At 46.4% G+C, this 18,720-nt stretch overlaps 1 protein-coding gene across 1 annotated transcript in view; it reads right to left on the bottom strand.

The window, feature by feature from the left end:
* Positions 1-18,720, bottom strand: part of NLRP8 (NLR family pyrin domain containing 8) — a 49,919-nt gene that overhangs the window by 23,285 nt on the left and 7,914 nt on the right. The window contains exons 3-6 of the mRNA XM_025365905.1: positions 16,708-18,304; positions 10,473-10,643; positions 5,365-5,532; positions 1,062-1,214 (exon numbers count right to left, since the gene is read on the bottom strand). Of these exons, the coding sequence (XP_025221690.1) occupies positions 1,062-1,214; positions 5,365-5,532; positions 10,473-10,643; positions 16,708-18,304 (2,089 nt within the window). The remainder of the gene's footprint in view (positions 1-1,061; positions 1,215-5,364; positions 5,533-10,472; positions 10,644-16,707; positions 18,305-18,720) is intronic.

Genomic DNA, 18,720 nt, shown 5'->3' with positions numbered 1-18,720 from the left:
CCCAGAAAAACTGAAGATAAATACTCACCATGGCCCAGCAATTCTGTTCTTAGAATGTTCATCACAACATGTGTGCATGTGCGTGTGTGTGTGTGTCTCTGTGTGTAGCCAACAATTGGAAGCAGCTCAAACCTCAACTGGGAGTAGAATAAATAACTAAATTCTTGGATATTCATATCAATATCATTCTGTAGTGAAGAGGAATTAACATAGAGGCAACTCAACAGATGAACACGAAGATACAGATCAGGAAAAAAAACACGTCACAGGTGATGCTTTTATGTAAAATCCTTTTTTTTTTTTTTTTTTTTTTTTTGAAACAGAGTCTCACTCTGTCATTCAGCCTGAAGTGCAGTGGTGAGATACCGGCTCACTGCAACATCTGCCTCCCGGGTTCAAGCGATTCTCCTACCTCAGACTCCTGAGTAGCTGGGATTACAGGCGCCCACCACCACGCCTGGCTAATCTTTGTATTTTTAGTAGAGACGGGGTTCCACCATGTTGGCCAGGCTGGTCTCGAACTCCTGACCTCAGGTGATCTGCCCGCCTCGGCCTCCCAAAGTGTTGGGATTATAGGCGTGAGCCACCGCACCTGGCCCTTTTATGTAAAATTCAAAGCAACGCAAAATGATGTGATGCCTGTTTAAGGATACATGGGTAGTAATATTAATACTATACATAAATTAAGGAGCCTGATCAGCCTGATTAAATATGTCATCATAGTGGGGTCAGGGGCAGGGTTGATAAAACCAGTGAGGACAGGGGAAAACAGAACTGATGACTTCTATTTCATAAACGGGATGATGGATACATAGGACTCATTATGCTTGATATATTATAGCATATTAGGTATAAATCCATACTTTTATGTAGACAGGTTATTTCTCTTTCATTCTTGGCTGGACCTTTACTGACCTATCTATATAATTACATCAATCACAAGACTTACATTTGCTCCTACACATGTACCTTCCCTATGACTGCTTTTCTCACAGAAGCACTAAATCTACCAAACCACCACCACCACCACAACCACAACCACAGCCACCAGAAAGACTTACGACAGCCTCTCCAGCTGGGCCATGGACAGGTAACACGCCCCACAGTTCTCCAGGGAGTTTTTTGTTAGTATGAGAGTCTTTAGATGTCTGTTAACTTGAAGATTACTGCCAAGATCAGTCCAAATTCTAGGGGTGGCCAAGCAGTCTTCCAACCTGTAGAAGCCAGACACAAATACTGAGCCGTGGCTCTGGGGAAATTGGTACCCGTAGAGCCTCCTGGATCCCACCATCTCACATCTCGGTCTTCACAGCAGAGCCTTGGGGGACTACTTCCAACTTTCCAGCCAGCACACCTGCACCAAGCTCAGGAACTTCCTACCAAATCATCAGCAGAAAACAACCCACTCTTGGGGTTGTCATCAACTGGACTACAATAACGACTGAGCTCTAACTCTCTCCATTCATCTCCTTGAAACACAAATTTCAAAACAAGTTGGCTGGAAAATGATCATGGTGTATATTTATGGGGTCCAATGTAATATTTTCATTTATGTGTACATTATAGAAAGAGTCAATCAAGCTAATTAACATATCCATCATCTCACCAACTTAATTTTTTTGGCAGTGAGAATGTTAAAAATCTTCTCCTTTAGCGACTTTGAAATATCACATTATTATTAGTTAGGGTCACCCTGCTGTGCAGTAGACCTCAATGCTTACTTCTCCTGTCTCATACTTTGTGCATTTATTTGCCAGTCATCATCAAGGTGAAGAACTTAGATTCAGTGACGTCAGGGAATTTTTCCTGAGTCTCATGGCCACTGTCTTCTCAGGCTGGATTTTGACCTCAAGGTGGGCTGTTTATATAAAGACATTCAGTGAAGCATTGTGCTTACCACCCTCCAGTTTCCAGTCACCTGAGCTTTCTGTTCTGTGCAAGAAAGGCAATGAAATGCAGAGATTATCCAAGCTACATTCAGCTCTGTTGGATGTAAAGGAGCAACGCTGGCAGATGAAAACAAAACGAGAGGTCATACAAATTCTGTTGAGAGAAGGTTCACACATGGAAAGGCTGGAAAGTGGGGTCAGAACTAAAAGTGGAGCTACCATTCGATCTTTGGGCAGCTACACAAAGGAAAAGAAGTCTTTATGTGAAAAAGACACTTTCACATGCATGTTTATAGCAGCACAATTCACAGTTGCAAAGATATGGAACCCACTTGAGTACCAAAGAGTGGATAAGGAAAATGTGGTATATACACACCACGGAATACTACTCAGTCATGAAAAAGGAATGAAATGATGTCTTTAGCAGCAACTTGGATGGAGTTGGAGGCCATTATTCTAAGTAACTCAGGGATGGAAAACCAAACATCGTATGTTCTCATTTACAGGTGGGAGCTAAGCTATGATGATGCAAAGGCATAAGAATGATATAATAGACTCAGGGGACTTGTGGTTGGGGTGAAGGTTGGAAGGAGGTGAGGGATAAAAGACTACATAAGGGGGACAGAGTACACTACTCGGGTAACAAGTGCACTAAATTCTTAGAAATCACCACTAAAGAACTTATCCATGTAACCAAAAACCACCTGTATCCTAAAAACTATGAATATAAACAAACCATAAAAGTAGAGTCTGAGTAGGGGCATGGCAGTAAATGTTTAACCACTGCCGTTCTGGAGAAGGAAGTCCTGATGTGCAGTGTTTGCCAGTGCCTGTGGTGTAAATGCCTCTGCCATGGCTGATTTTCAGCTCACAGTGGGAGGTCACTGAGTGAGGAGCTGGGAGGAGGTGCAGAGCAGTGCCCCATGACATCCTGTTTCCACCAAATGGGTACGGTAGACGGCGGCAGCAGCCCCAAGGCAGTGGTCAGGAGCTGGCAAGCGGTGGCTCATGGGCCTCCTCTGGAGTGCCACTTGATTTTCTACAGCATTATCCACTAAGAATGTTTTCAAATAAAACATTATTTTATTTTATTTATTATTATTTTTTTTGAGACAGAGTTCTGCTCTTGTTGCCCAGGCTGGAGTGCAACAGCACAGTCTCGGTTCACCGCATCCTCCTCTTCCTGGATTCAAGCGATTCTCCTGCCTCAGCCTCCTGAGTATCTGGGATTGCAGGCATGTGCTACCACAACTGGCTAATTTTGTATTTTTAGTAGAGATGGGGTTTCACCATGTTGGTCAGGCTAGTCTCAAACTCCTGACCTCAGGTGATCCACCCGCCTCGACCTCCCAAAGTGCTGGGATTACAGGCATGAGCCACCGTGCCCAGCCTATTTTATTTTATTTTTTTTGAGATGGAGTTTTTGCTCTGTCACCCAGGCTGGAGTGCAATGGAGCAATCTCGGCTCGCTGCAACCTCCGCCTCCCGGATTCAAGCAATTCTCCTGCCTCGGCCTCCCGAGTAGCTAGGATTACAGGTGCACACCACCACACCTGGCTAATTTTTGTATTTTTAGTAGAGAACGGGTTTCGCCATGTTGCCCAGGCTGGTCTCAAACTCTCAACTTCAGGTGATGCACCCACCTCAGCCTCCCAAAGGGCTAGGATTACAGGCGTGAGCCACCGTGTCCAGCTCCCATAAAAATTTTTAGATGGTTAAAAAATGATTAAAAGAAGAATATTTTGTGACATATGAAAATTACGTTAATTCACGTTTCAGTATACATAAAGTTTTATTGGAACATAGCTGTATCCATTTGTTTACCTACGAACTCTGGCAGCCTTGGCACTGCAATGGCAGAGAGGAGCCATCAGGATGGAGACGGCATGGCCCCAGAGGCCAAAAGTGTTTCTTATCTGGCTTGTCATAGAAAAAGTTTGCTGAACCCTAGCAGGGATAATAATGAACCATACAATAATTAGGAAACAATGCATTTTGATTCTCTATGACTTTTGTTGTTTAATATATTTGTAAGCCTATGATTTCATTTTTAAAAACGTTGTTTAACAATTGGCTCATGAAATCCTCGAATGATGAAAAATCAGCTCTTGCAGGCTGCATGTGATCCAGTCATCCCCTGCTGGTATATACCCCAAGAAAAGGAAATCAGTCCATCAAAGAGATGTATGTACTACCACGATTGTTGCAGCTCTGTTCTCAGTAGTTAAGATTCAGAAACAACCTAAGTGTCCATCAGATAAATGGATAAAGAAAATGTGGTACATATACACAATGGAGTACCATTCAGCCAGGAAAGAGAGTAAGATTCAGTCATTTGCAATGACATGGATGGAACTGGAGATCATTCTGTTAAGTGAAATAAGCCAGGCACAGAAAGAGAAACCACATGTTCTCACTTATTTGTGGGATCTAAAAATCAAAACAATTGAACTCATGGACATAGAGAGTAGGAGGATGGTTACCAGGGGCTGGGAAGGGTAGTGGGAGGGTGGAGAGCAGGGGAAGGTCAGGACTGTTAAAACCATTTATCCCTAGTGTTCCATTATTGGAACACTAAGCACGTGGGAGTCATTTATATCTCACTGCTCAAGGTCATCGCCAAGGTCTGATTGAAAAATTTCAAAACATTGTAGCCTTAGGCATAAACGGGTTAACAGGTTAAAAAAGAATAAGACCTAGTATTCGCTAGCACAACAGAGGAACTATAGTTAATAATAAATTGTACTTTCCAAAATAACTAAATCAATTGTTTGTAATACAAAGGATAAATGTTTGAAGGGCTAGATCTCCCATTCTCCAAGACGTGATTATTTCACATTGCATGCTTGAACCAAAACATCTTATGTACCCCACAAATATATACACCTACTATGTATTCACAAAAATTAAAATAAAAAGTTAGAAAATATCCAGCTTTTACAATCCAGTAGGAGGTGCTCCAGTTCACTGCTGGGGCTCAGGTTTCCTGGTATCAGATGGATCTAGAACATGGTCAAATAGTACTTTTTTTTTTTTTTTTCTTCAGACTGAGTCTCGCTCTGTCACCCAGGCTGGAGTGCAGTGGTGCGATCTTGGCTCGCTGCAACCTCCACCACCAGGGTTCAAGCGATTATCCTGCCTCAGCCTCCTGAGTACCTGAGATTACAGCCCATAATTACAGTAGCTGAGATTAGCCTGCCACCACACCAGTTAATTTTTTGTTTTTTTAGTAGAGATGGGGTTTCACCATGTTGGCCAGGCTGGTCTCTTGACCTCGTGATCCTCCCGCCTTGGCCTCCCAAAGTGCTGGGATTACAGGCATAAGCCACCATGCCTGGCCCAAATTGTACTTTTAAAGTTGAACAAAGCCAACAACAGATCAAAGAAAAGAGGGAAATTGAGCCTCTCAACACCACCCCTGAAAAGACCATCCCGGTACCCCGATTCCCGCTCTACCCACCGTCTCAAATCTTACCTGAGACATTGCAGACGGCACCGGGGGGATCTCAGTGCTTTGCATAGAAGCTTCACAACATTGGACTCCACTTCCACATGTTGTATTTCCAAGTATCTCAGATGCTTGTTCCCCATTAAAACACCGATTAAGTCCTGATTCAACATAGTGCTATTCACACGCCTTAAGCTGGAAAGGGAAGAGCGTCTCCTTGGAATAGGGTCCTGTCTACATTTGTAGAATTCTGCGGCCTCACAAAGGAGGCTCCCGGAAGCTGCAGCTGCGTGTGGGACAGGTGCGGTCCCACCCTCAGGGGGTTTACAATTGAATTCAGGACGCAGACATTAAAGAGTGATACAAACCTGTGATTATTCAGGTTCTATCCTGGGAAAACTGTAAGCCAAAATGAATGGCTCATTTTCTTTATGTGGTCTATCACTGATGGGCATTTGGATTGGAACCATCATTCTCAGCAAACTAACACAAGAACAGAAAACCAAACACCGCACGTTCACACGTGTAAGTGGGAGTTCGACAAGAGAACACATGGACACAGGGAGGGGAACATCAGACACTGGGGCCTGTCGGAGGCTGGGGAGCAAGGGGAGGGAGAGTATTAGGACAAACACCTAACGTAGATGATGGGTTGATGGGTGCAGCAAATCACCATGGCACGTGCATACCTATGTAACAAACCTGCACGTCTGCATATGTACCCCAGAACTTAAAGTATAGTAAAAAAAATTTTTTTTTAATGAATGACTTGGCTGGGCGCAGTAGCTCACGCCTGTAATCCCAGCACTTTGGGAAGCCGAGGCGGGCGGATCAGGAGATCGAGACCATCCTGGCAAACACGGTGAAACCGCGTCTCTATTAAAAATACAAAAAAATTAGCCGGGCATGGTGGTGGCCGGCGCCTGTAGTCCCAGCTACTCGGAAGGCTGAGGCAGGAGAATGGCGTGAACCCAGGAGGCGGAGCTTGCAGTGAGCCGAGATCACGCCACTGCACTCCAGCCCCGGCGACAGAGCGAGACTGCGTCTCAAAAAAAAAAAAAAGAAGAATGACTCACAGGATCGAATTCGATTAGGCTGAGGTCCATGAAGCCTTTCCTAACGCAAAGGGAACGTCGTCCTATTCCTGAAGGATTCAGAGGACTGTTTTTCCCCACACTCTCCTGAAATCATGCTTTTTGTTTTAAAATTTTTATTTATATTTCTTTGATAACAAAGCTCAGCTATTTTTTTTCCCCCTTGTGAGACAGAGTCTCACTCTGTTGCCCGAGCTGGAGTGCAGTGGTGCGATCTCAGCTCACTGCAACCTCTGCCTCCCGGATTCAAGCGATTCTCCTGCCTCAGCCTCCCAAGTAGCTGGGACTACAGGCACCCACTACCACGCCTGGCTAATGTTTGTATTTTTAGCAGAGACAGGGTTTTATTACGTTGGCCAGGCTGGTCTTGAACTCCTGACCTCAAGTCATCCGTCTGCCTTGGCCTCCCAAAGTGCTGGGATTACAGGCATGAGGCACCACGCCCGGCCTACAAAGCCCAACTTTCTGATCTACTTTCTTTTTTGAAAAAGTTTTGTAGATATAGGGTCTCACTATATTGTCCAGGCTTCTCTTCCACTCCTGGCCTCAAGTGATCCTACTGCCTCAGCCTCCCAAAGTGTTGGGATTACAGTCATGAGCCACCACTGCTTGCCATCATGCTCCTTTTGTAAAACTAGGGACACAGATTTGCTCTGCACCTCTAATGCTTACGTTCAATGCTGAATCTTTCTAATTAGTTGTTTAAAAACAATTTGCTTGAGGTATAATTGATATACAAACCTTGCATATATTTAATATATACAATTTGATGAGTTTGCACTATGCAGATATTCGTGATGCCATCATCACAATGGAGGTGGTTAACTAGTTCTTTTTTTCCTTTTCTTTTATTTTTTTTTGAGACAGTCGTGCTCTGTGACCCAGGCTGGAGTGCAGTGGCACAATCTTGGCTCACTGCAACCTCCGCCTCCCAGGTTCAAGCAATTCTCCTGCCTCAGCCTCCCACGTAACTGGGATTACAGACGCATGCCACCACATCCAGTTAATTTTTTTTAATATTTTTAGTAGAGACAGGGTTTCACCAGTTTGCCCAGGCTGGTCACAAACTCCTGAGCTCAGGCAATCTGTCCGCCTCAGCCTCCCAAAGTGCTGGGATGACAGGCGTGAGCCACCGCGCCTGGCCAGCTAACTAGTTCTTCTGCATTCAATCAGTCCATGAGGCGGGGCCCCTTCTGTGGAACATGGAGTTCAGAACTGAGTTCTCAGCTCAGTTCAACAGCCCTAGTCGCACCACCTTTCACGAGTCACGTAACCTCCCTAAAGTTCAGTTTCAGGTCTAGGAGGGAGAGCATATGACATGTTCTCCTTAGGATGGCTGTGAGAATTCACGCCGTGAAATTCTCAGCCCAGTGTTTGTCACATAGTAGGCACCCAGTAAGCAGGAGCGAATAATAACCATTATAGTAACAGGACAGAACATATATCTGATAATGGCCAGGAGCCATGTGGATGCCTGGTAGCTTATTTCAAGGAAGGGGCCAGTGGTTCACATGGTGAATTATTGGGTTTTTGGATCTTAAAAACTCTAGAGAGACAGCATATGGAGTAGTGACTAAGAGAACTGATTCTGGGGCCGGATTTGACTGCTTAGTAATGATGTAACCTCATGCCTCAGTTTCTTCATCTGTGAAATAGGGACACCTACTGCTTGGGGTGAGTTTTAAGAGCGTTCATGTGCAAAGAACTTAAGATAGCCTAGCAGACGATGGGCAATGCATACACGTTCACTCTTACATTGTTAAAAATAGTGGCTGGGTGTGGTGGCTCACACTTATAATCCCAGCACTTTGGGAGGCTGAGACGGGTGGATCACTTAAGATCAAAAGTTCGAGCCAGGCGCGGTGGCTCAAGCCTGTAATCCCAGCACTTTGGGAGGCCGAGAAAGGCGGATCACAAGGTCAGGAGATCGAGACCATCCTGACTAACACGGTGAAACCCTGTCTCTACTAAAAAATACAAAAAACTAGCCGGGCAAGGTGGCGGGCGCCTGTAGTCCCAGCTACTCGGGAGGCTGAGGCAGGAGAATGGTGTAAACTCGGGAGGCGGAGCTTGCAGTGAGCTGAGATCCAGCCACTGCAGTCCAGCCTGGGTGACACAGCAAGACTCCGTCCCCCCCAAAAAAAAAAAAAAAAAAAGATCAAAAGTTCGAAACCAGCTTGGGCAACATAGGGAGACCTTGTCTCTACAAAAAAATTAAAAAAAAATTAGCTGGGCAATGGTGGGATATGTCTGTGGCCCCAATCACACGAGAGGCCGAGGCAGGAGGATTGCTTGAGCCCAGGTCAAGGTTGCAGTGAGCCATGATCATGCCACTGTACTCCAGCCTGAGCAAGAGAGCAAGATCCTACTTGGAAAAGAAATGAAGCAGTGTTTCTCCTCCTCCATGTAAATCTCTTCCTTCCCAACCCAGTTCAAACATGCCCTCTTTGGTGAGCCTTACCCTACGCAGGCACCTGCTAACGGTGGTATGTTAGAGAAGCACAGTGTTGGTGAAGATGAGCTTTGGGCTGTCTGCAGTGGAGTGCTTTACCTAAGGCTTGTCAGCTGCAGGTTCTTAGACAAATCACTTAACCTCTCCAGCTCTCACTTTGCTTAAAAAAAAAAAAAAAAAAAAAAGGGGGGGCTGGGCGTGGCAGCTCACGTCTGTAATCCCAGCACCTTTGGAGGCTGAGGAGGGCAGATCACTTGAGGTCAGGAGTTTGAGACCAGTCTGACCAACATGGTGAAACCCCATCTCTACTAAAAATACAAAAACTAGCCAGGCGTGGTGGTGCATGCCAGTAGTCCCAGCTACTCGGGAGGCTGAGGCAGGAGAATCGCTTGAACCTGGGATGGGGAGGTTGCAGTGAGCTGAGATCCCCCCACTGCACTCTAGCCTGGACAACAGAGTGAGACTCCGTTTTTCAAAAGAAGGGGGAATAATAGTACATATTAATACTTTAAAGGAACGCAGCGATGGACCATACTCAGTGCTCAGGTCGCGCGTGGCTTCTGTGAGGCAGTGTCCCTCCACAGAGTAACCACCACACCCTGGGTTACACAGTGCTGGTTCTGCTTCGGGCACAATCCTACGGGCTTCGCAAGAAGGATTGCATTTAATCTCTCCATCATGATCATTTAATTTTATTTATTTGGCCGGGCGCGGTGGCTCAACCCTGTAATCCCAGCACTTTGGGAGGCCGAGGCGGGTGGATCACGAGGTCAGGAGATCGAGACCATCCTGGCTAACATGGTGAAACCCCGTCTCTACTAAAAAAATACAAAAAACTAGCCGGGCGTGGTGGCGGGCGCCTGTAGTCCCAGCTACTCGGAGGCTGAGGCAGGAGAATGGCGTAAACCCAGGAGGCGGAGCTTGCAGTGAGCCGAGATCGCGCCACTGCACTCCAGCCTGGGTGACACAGCGAGACTCCGTCTCAAAAAAAAAAAAAAAAAAAAAAAAAAAAAAAAATTTTATTTATTTATTGTTTGTTTTGAGACAGGGCCTCACTCTGTCGCCCAGGCTGGAGTGCAGTGGCCAGATCGTAGCTCACCATCACTGTAACCTCTGCCTCCTGGGCTCGGGTGATCCTCCCACCTCAGCCTCCCAAGTAGCCAGGACTGGTCTCGAACACCTGAGCTGAAGTGAATAGGCATGAGCCACAGCACGAGGCTGATCATTTTATGGATGGATGCATTGAAGTGCACCAGGGAGATGTCAGAAATTCCATGACACACTGTATACACCATTCACTTAAGGACACAGAGCTATTAGGTTGGTGCAAATGTCACTAATGGCAAAAACTGCAATGGCATTTGCACCAACCTCAGAGTAACTAGAGACAGGTTGAGCCGGCAGCCTGGCTCCAGTTTGTGGTTTCCCTCACCACGCACCCCATGACTCACTCCTCCCATGCCGCTGTCCAAGGCTGGACATGGGTGCCTTCGGGAAGTCTAGTGTGAGTGGAGAGGGAATGAAGAAAGTGGATGGGAAACAGACCATCTCCATAGAATTCCTTCCAGTGGGATTTGTGTTATACTCACAGTAGCTTTTGCAGTTTACACTGAGGGTGCTTCAGTGCGGCAGCAAGAGCCTTCAAAAAAGGAGGCCCCAAAGCACTGTTGGTCAAAGTCAGGACTTCCAGCTTATCATTCGTTGCAAACACAGAGCATAAGTCTTGCCACCAGCAATGGAGCTCTTTGCTCTCTGGCGCTCTGCACGGAAGGGAGAAGAGAGAAAACACCTCTTCGTTAAACTGGAGAAAACCTACTCGGAAACCCAGGGCTGGCGTTCCCCACCCAGGTTAGGGCCATAGGCCTCTGGTGACTCTAAGATGTCCTCATTTAAATAAAGCACTCAGAAAAACCACCATGAGATTTTCTCATTTCATTCCTGGAAGACTCATGGCCTCAAATAAGAGCCCTGTATGTTTCCATGACTTGGAAAAAAGGAAGTTGCTTTTATTTTGTATTTATTTTTTTGAGACAAGGTGTCAGTCTGTCGCCCAGGCTGGAGTGTAGTGGTCTGAACACAGCTCACGGCAGCCTCTAACTCCCGGGCTCAGGCGATCCACTCCAGCTTCCTGAGGAGCTGGGGTTACAGGCACACGCCACTACACCTGACTAATTTTTGTATTTTTTGTTGAAACAGGGATTCTCCATGTTACCCAGGCTGGTCTTGAATTCCTGGGCTCAAGCAATCCTCCTGCCTTGGCCTCCCAAAGTACTAGGGTTACAGGCACGAATCACCATGCCTAGACAGGAATTGCTTTTTCAATTACGTGGGATTTATGTGGGGGGCAGAGATTGAATTATATTCTGTACCTCCATTCTTACCCTGTGTATATACAATTCTTAAAAAAACATATAGGATCAGAATAAAGGAAAAATCAATCTTTTTGACACCGTGAGTATAAGAAGGAAAAATCCAGAGCTAGAGTGGCATGTAGTTTGATCGTAGAAGGACCTGCTGACTTTCTCTTTCATTCTTCCCCATACAGTCCTTTCAGGGAGGCTGACCAAGATGTACATGTGAAGACTATTATTGGTTGCGTTAAAGAAATAGTTTAAAGTGGCCGGGCACGGTGGCTCATGTTGTAATCCCAGCACTCTGGGAGGTCAAGGCAGGCAGATCACAAGGCCAGGAGTTCGAGACCAGCCTGGTCAACATAGTGAAACCCTGTCTCTACTAAAAATACAAAAAAAATTAGCCAGGCGTGGTGGTGGACACCTGTAATCCCAGCTACTTGGGAGGCTAAGACAAACAGAATTGCTCGAACCTGGGAGGCGGAGGTTGCCGTGAGCCAAGATCGTGCCATTGCACTCCAGCCTGGGCAACAGAGAAAGACTCCGTATCAAAAAGAAAGAAAGAAAGAAAGAGTTGAAAGCAATCCAAAAGTCTATCAAGGGGGAAATATTTAATCATCTCTAGCACACCTATTTTTCAAAGAATACTTCATTGAAAAGGCATGCATAGACATTGCCAAGACACAAAGATGAAAAAAGCAATTTTTAGAATATTTACACTAACATGTAGTTTTTGTATAAAATTTAAATCCCATGAAATGGATTCATCCATTTTCACATCCATCAAATACATAGAAATGCAAATAAGTAGGAATGATGTCAACTGCCTCCAGGAACCCGCACAAAAATGATCAGTGGACTAACCAATGTGAAAGAAATGTGTCATGTCTTAAGATTTCTACGGCTATCAGGGCTTAAGATTATGCAGCATCATAGAAAGACATTGTGATTCACTGCGATTAGATTCTTGAGGTCTTAGTCGGGTGACCGACAGTTACCACCAAGTTGAACATCAAGCTCTGGGGTTTATTCCCCTCCCTAATAATAGGTCCTCGGGGACTGGAGGGCTCCTTGAATGTGATTTTGTGGTGTGCGTTGGAATTGCCCACGTAAGTTGGGAGTAGACATAAGAAAAACATGGTTCGGTGTAGCCATTCAATATTGGAGTGAATAGAATTCATTCTACCTGTGGCACGCCTGGTCTCACTAGCAGCTGAACAGGTAGGCCTCCGTCACAACTGTTTCGGCACTGACTGGGTGGGTAAGTTAAATCTTAAAAGCTGACAGAGCCAGTGCCCTCATAGGAAGGCTGAAATGTAACAAAAGCCCACCAAGAGTTTTGCCCAGGCTTTTCCTGGGCCTTGAGGTATGACAAGATAATGAAGAAATTCTCTGGCCAGGCGCGGTGGCTCAAGCCTGTAATCCCATCACTTTGGGAGGCCGAGACGGGCGGATCACGAGGTCAGGAGATCGAGACCATCCTGGCTAACATGGTGAAACCCTGTCTCTACTAAAAAATACAAAAACTAGCCAGGCAAGGTGGCGGGCGCCTGTAGTCCCAGCTACCCAGGAGGCTGAGGCAGGAGAATGGCGTAAACTTGGGAGGTGGAGCTTGCAGTGAGCTGAGATTCGGCCACTGCACTCCAGCCTGGGTGACAGAGCGAGACTCCATCTCAAAAAAAAAAAAAAAAGAAATTCTCAACGGGACCCATTCAGGATTAAACAAGATTTTGTTGGGGGTTTGAAGAAACGCCCCAGACCTTCACAAACAAATTTTATTGGGGTCTGAAGGAACTTCCCAAGCCTCCATGATTTAGTGGGAGACAAGATAAGGGTAATCACCCCAGCACCTGGACTTATCTAGTTTAAGTAAATTTACTGAGGTTCCAGAGGGAGGTCTTCAGGGCTCAGACCTTAGTTATAGATTAAAAGTTAATCACTTATGTCTTTAGAGGAACGCACACTTACATGTAGACATATAGCTTAGAAGGCATATAAGCTCTGGAAAACTTTATAATTTTTAGTTGGTCTGGTGATATTTCTTGGCCTTCGCCCTGTAACCAGTTACAGAAATAAACTCAAGATCTTCTTTCCAGTTCATCTGTGTCTCGTTATTGGGCTATGAGAATAAGCAGCCCGGCCCCCAGTTTGGTTCAGGGACATACCCAAGAAATACGAAGTTTCCCTGGAAAGTAGCTTAGTGATATCCATGCTGATAAAGTTATAGATGTGATGTGTGCATATCTTGTGATGCAGCAATTCCTTTAAAAATATATATATACCCTGGTGGCCGGGCGCGGTGGCTCACGCCTGTAATCCCAGCACTTTGGGAGGCCAAGGCTGGCAGATCACAAGATCAGGAGATTGAGACCATCCTGGCTAACATGGTGAAACCCCGTCTCTACTAAAAATACAAAAAATTAGCTGGGCGAGGTGGCGGGCACCTGTAGACCTAGCTACTCAGGAGGCTGAGGCAGGAGAATGGCGTGAACCTGGGAGGCGGAGCTTGCAGTGAACCGAGATCGCGCCACTGCACTCCAGCCTGGGCGACAGCGAGACTCCATCTCAAAAAAAAAAACAAAACAAAAAACAAACGAAAAACAAAAAATAATGCCTGGCTGGGCGTGGTGGCTCACGCCTCTAATCCCAGCACTTTGGCAGGCAGAGGCGAGAGAATTGCATGAGCCCAGGCGTTCAAGACCAGGCTGGGTAACAAAGTGAGCCCCTCATCTCTACAAAAAACAACACCATAAATAAAAATATACGCTAGAGCAGGGGTTGGGAAACTTTTCCTGTAATTGACCAGGTAGCAAATATATTCAGCTTTTCTGGCAGTGAATTTCCCGGCAATGACTCGGTCCTGCCACGGTACTGGGGTAGCAGTCACAGACAATATGTCACAAGCATGGCCAGGCTCCAATCAAACTGTATTTACCTAAACAAGCAGAAAAAGCTGGGTCTGGCCTCTTGGCTGTAGCTTGCTTACCTCTGCCCTGGAGAAACTCAGCCATGGCTGAGGAGACCTGCACACTGCCCGTCGTGGTGAAGAACGGAACAGAACTTACATTACTTAAAATTTAAATGTCTCATCACATAAGGAGAGACCAACTTTTATTTCTCTATCCACACACTAGACCAGTATATGTCTAGGATGAACATTAACGCTACATATCCGTCTGCTGAAGACTTAGGCAGTCTTTCATGGAAAGACAGGAATCTGGAAGAGATTGTGGTTCCTTTTTGCAGAGCAGTTAAGGAACAAGAAGGCATTTCCCTTATGCAGCAGGACAATGTACCCCTCTCGCCAAGAGTCAGTCTAAATCTCCTCTCTCTTCTCACCATAGCCATTGGGGTCAAATTTTAGTTCGTCTTAGCTTCGACCAGACATGTGACCTAGGACAAGGTGCTTCCTACACCTCCAGTGCATCATGGAGTTGGAGGCAGAAATAATTCACATGAAGTAAGTGCTTGACATTGTGCCTGCCACATGGCAAATGCCAAATAAATATCAACTGATATGAAGAAAGGAGTAGTCAGCGCTTTTTGCCACTTCTTAAGAAAAAGAAATCCATTATATTTGCCAAAATAAAGATCTTCCAGGAGAGTTTTGGTCGAGTGGAGGGGATGAGGAATTACTTGAGTAGTAACAGTTTATATCTACTTAGCACTAAATGAAGGACTGGACTTATTCAGTGTGTTGTAGATTTTAACATGTTTAACAACCTTATGAGATACGTACTTTTTTTTTTTCTAAGACAGTGGCGTGATCTCGGCTCACTGCAGCCTCCGCCTCCTGGGTTCAAGTGATTCTCCTGCCTCAGCCTCCCAAGTAGCTGGGATTACAGGTGCCCACCATCACACCTGGCTAATTTTTTTTTTTTTTTTTTTTTTTTTTTTTTTTTGAGACGGAGTCTTGCTCTGTCTGTCGCCCAGGCTGGAGTGCAGTGGCGCGATCTCAGCTCACTGCAAGCTCCGCCTCCCGGGTTCACGTCATTCTCCTGCCTCAGCCTCCTGAGTAGCTGGGACCATAGGCGCCCGCCACCACGCCCGGCTAATTTTTTCGTGTTTTTAGTAGAAATGGGGTTTCACCATGTTGGCCAGCCTGGTCTCGAACTCCTGGCCTCAAGTGATCCACCTGCCTTGGCCTCCCAAAGTGCTGGAATTACAGGCACGAGCCACGGCACCCAGACTGTTTCTTTTAATTCAAGATGGACAAGATATTTTTACACGGAATGAAAGACCCTCTAGAAGTGCACTGTCTGATATGGTAGCTACTAGCTGCATGTCGCTATCTACACTTAAATTCACTAAAGTTAAATAAAATGTAGATGTTCATTCACTCGGTCACACCAGCCACATTCAAAGAGCTCAGGGGTCACATGTGGCCAGCGGGTCCCATACTGGATAAGACAGATTCAGGATGTCTCCATCATCACCTTAAGTTCCACTGGGTAGCACTTTCCTTGAGACAAAAAGCTTCTGATACACAAAAGTAGGAGTGAGGCTGGGCGCAGTGACTCGTGCCTATAATTCCAGTGCTTTAGGAGGCCAAGGTGGGAAGATGGCTTGAGGCCGGGAGTTGGAGATTAGCCTGGGTGACACAGAGAAACCTCATCTCTCCAAAAAATAAGAAAATTAGCCAAGCATGGTGGTGCATGCCTGCAATTCCAGATACCCAGGAGGCTGAGGTGGGAGAATGGTGTGAGCCCAGGAGGTTGAGATTGCAGTGAACCACAATCGTAGCACTGCACTCCTGGGCAACAGAGAGACGCTGTCTCAAAAAAAGAAGTAGGAGTGATAGATGAAGCAAAGTCCCATCTTTATGGGCACGCAGCACACAGGGAAGGAGGGTGAACCACGTATCTTTTTGCCCGGGATTCTCCCAGGTTTGGCACGGAAAGTCCTATATCCCAGGAACACCTTCAGTCCTGGCAATAAAACAAAGCTCTGGGTCCCAGAAATCTCCTTAATCCTAAACAAACTGGGACAGTTTGTAAAACAAACGTGTACCACCCTAGATACATGTTTATCTTAAAACAGAAGTACTGGCCGGGCATGGTGGCTCATGCCTGTAATCCCAGCACTTTGGGAGGCTGAAGGGGGAGGATCAACTGAGGTCAGGAGTTCAAGACCAGCCTGGCCAACATGGGAAACCCCGTCTCTACTAAAAATGCCAAAATTAGCCGGGTGCAGTGGCATGCATCTGTAATCCCAGCTACTCAGGAGGCTGAGGCAGGAGAATCGCTTGAACCTAGGAGGGGAGGTTGCAGTGAGCCGAGATCGCACCACCGCACTCTAGCCAGGGCAACAGAGTGAGACTCTGCCTCAAAAAACAAAACAAAACAAGAGAAGTACCGTGCAAATTAGGCCAGGGAAGCGATCAGAAAGGTTTGCAGATTGACCCCTAAACACCCAGGAGACTGTAGTCAAGGGCCCCGGGTAGGACGGGCTCCCCAAGGACAGAAGCACTTACTCAGAGCCAGGACCGGAGCCGGAGCTGAGCTTCCACACGTTCTTGAAGCTCAGGGTGACGGCCAGCTCCACCTCCTGCAAATGTTCACAGCGCTTCAGGCAAAAAGCAGACACCTGAACGTCTTTACTGTTGCCAATTTTCAAGACAACTTTACGGTAACCATTTAGGGCTTGGCTTACAAAGGCTTCCTCCCGGATTTCACGCAGACAGTAGAATAACTGCGGGACCCCAGCGCACGGAGAAGGCGGCTCGCCTTTCTGCAACAGAGGTATGACTTTCAGCAGCTTCCTCTTATTATTGAAAGACACCTTGCATCGGAACGACTGTTCCACGGCCGAAGCGCAGGTCCCGTTCAGAAAGCCGAATAAGAAAAGTCCCATGTGAGAGAGATAGCTCTTGCTTCCTCTGGGACTCGCTATCAGGCGCTGGATATTCATGTGGCTCAACACATGAAAATTTTGGAGTCTTTGCGGGAAACAGAGAACATAAAACAAGGCCGCAAAAAATTCCTGAAAAATCAGGAGGGTAAAGGTGTAGCGGTCCCCCTCACCCGCAATTCTTCGAAGAACACTCATGCCGAGGAAGGCGGCGACTCCCGTCTGATCCAACTTGGCTTCCTCAAGGTCTTCTTTACCAAACACCCATTGCCTGTGCCACATGCCGTCTGCGGCCAAGCGACACAGACCCTCCAGTTGCGCTTGGTGGATCTTTCTGGAAAAGTTCTCAGCTCTGGTGGGAAACAAGCTGGAAATATACCGGACGAACACAGAGGTGGCATTTGGACATGCCTGTGTGAGATTGTTTCCTCTCTCCATTTGCTGTTTCAGACCAGAGCAGACCATCCAGCAAACGACAGGGACCTGGCACATGGAAAAGAGAATGGTGTTTTCCATGGCGAAACTCAAGACTTGATCTGTCTCTGTGTGTCCAAAATACATCTGGAAATACTTGATTTTTTCCGTCGTATTGAACCCCGGAAGGGTGACGAGAGAGGGACATTTCAACAAGGGCTTGCATGTCGGCCAAGAGGTACATCTTATCATGATCAGTAGCGTGGCCTCCGGAAGCATCCTTTTGCTCAGCAAACTGCTCAGTAGGACAGACCCAGGCAATTTCTGCCTCCAGTCTTCACTCAGGTCCTGCGGTCTGTTGATGAGGGTAGATGTGAGCTCCTCAAAACCATCCAGCAGCAGCAGAAGTTGGTCTGGTTTGGACATAATCTTTGCCACAAGGTCCTGAGATCCAGGCCACTTGTGCTCAATCAGCTCGGAGAAGCTATGCTCCGTTGTCTGGTTCATCTCTTGGCAATGGAAGTAGAAAGCACACCAGGGCTTGTGGGCGTAGAACCTGTTACTGGCCCACTCCAACATCACCGTTTTAGCCAGGGCTGTTTTTCCAATCCCAGGAGCTCCCTGTATGACCACGGTCTTGGGCTGTCTACCCTGGGGTCTTTTGGGTAGAAGCAGACATGGTAAGTACTCCCTGTGCCTGTGTACATCTTGGTAAAAGAAATCACTTTGGTTTCCAGGCCAAGTCATAAAGTCCCATGTGGGGAAACACTTGACTGTCACATTCAATTTGTACTGCCGTATTTTACCTAGATTTGTGAGACGGGAGAAATAAAGGGTATGGCATCAGAGTTAATCATGAGAACTAATAGAGCAATACGAAAACCAGTCTCCATATCTACTTGAAGCCCCGTGATGCCCTGGCATAAATGAAATAACCTTTCCTGATACTGTTGCATCCATTAGGAAGCAGCAATGAACAGAAAACTCAACTTGAAGTGGCTTAAACGAAACAAGGACTGCTTTCTACACGAGAAGTATGGCGGGTGTAAAGCTGTTGAAATCACACTCAGTGGCGCCATAGTTTCAGGTCCAGCAGCATCACGATTCTCTCAGCCCTTTCTTTGTATTTCTTGCCTCACAGATATAAGATAGCTGCTGTAGTGTTAGCTGTGTTATCTGCATTCAAACCAGAAATACTTGGGAGGGCTGGGTGCGGCGGCTC

This window comes from Theropithecus gelada, chromosome 19, assembly GCF_003255815.1.
Source record: "Theropithecus gelada isolate Dixy chromosome 19, Tgel_1.0, whole genome shotgun sequence".
Classification (NCBI taxonomy): domain Eukaryota; kingdom Metazoa; phylum Chordata; class Mammalia; order Primates; family Cercopithecidae; genus Theropithecus; species Theropithecus gelada.
The sequence above is the reverse complement of the archived record's forward strand: the minus strand, read 5'-3'. Positions and strand labels throughout refer to the sequence as shown.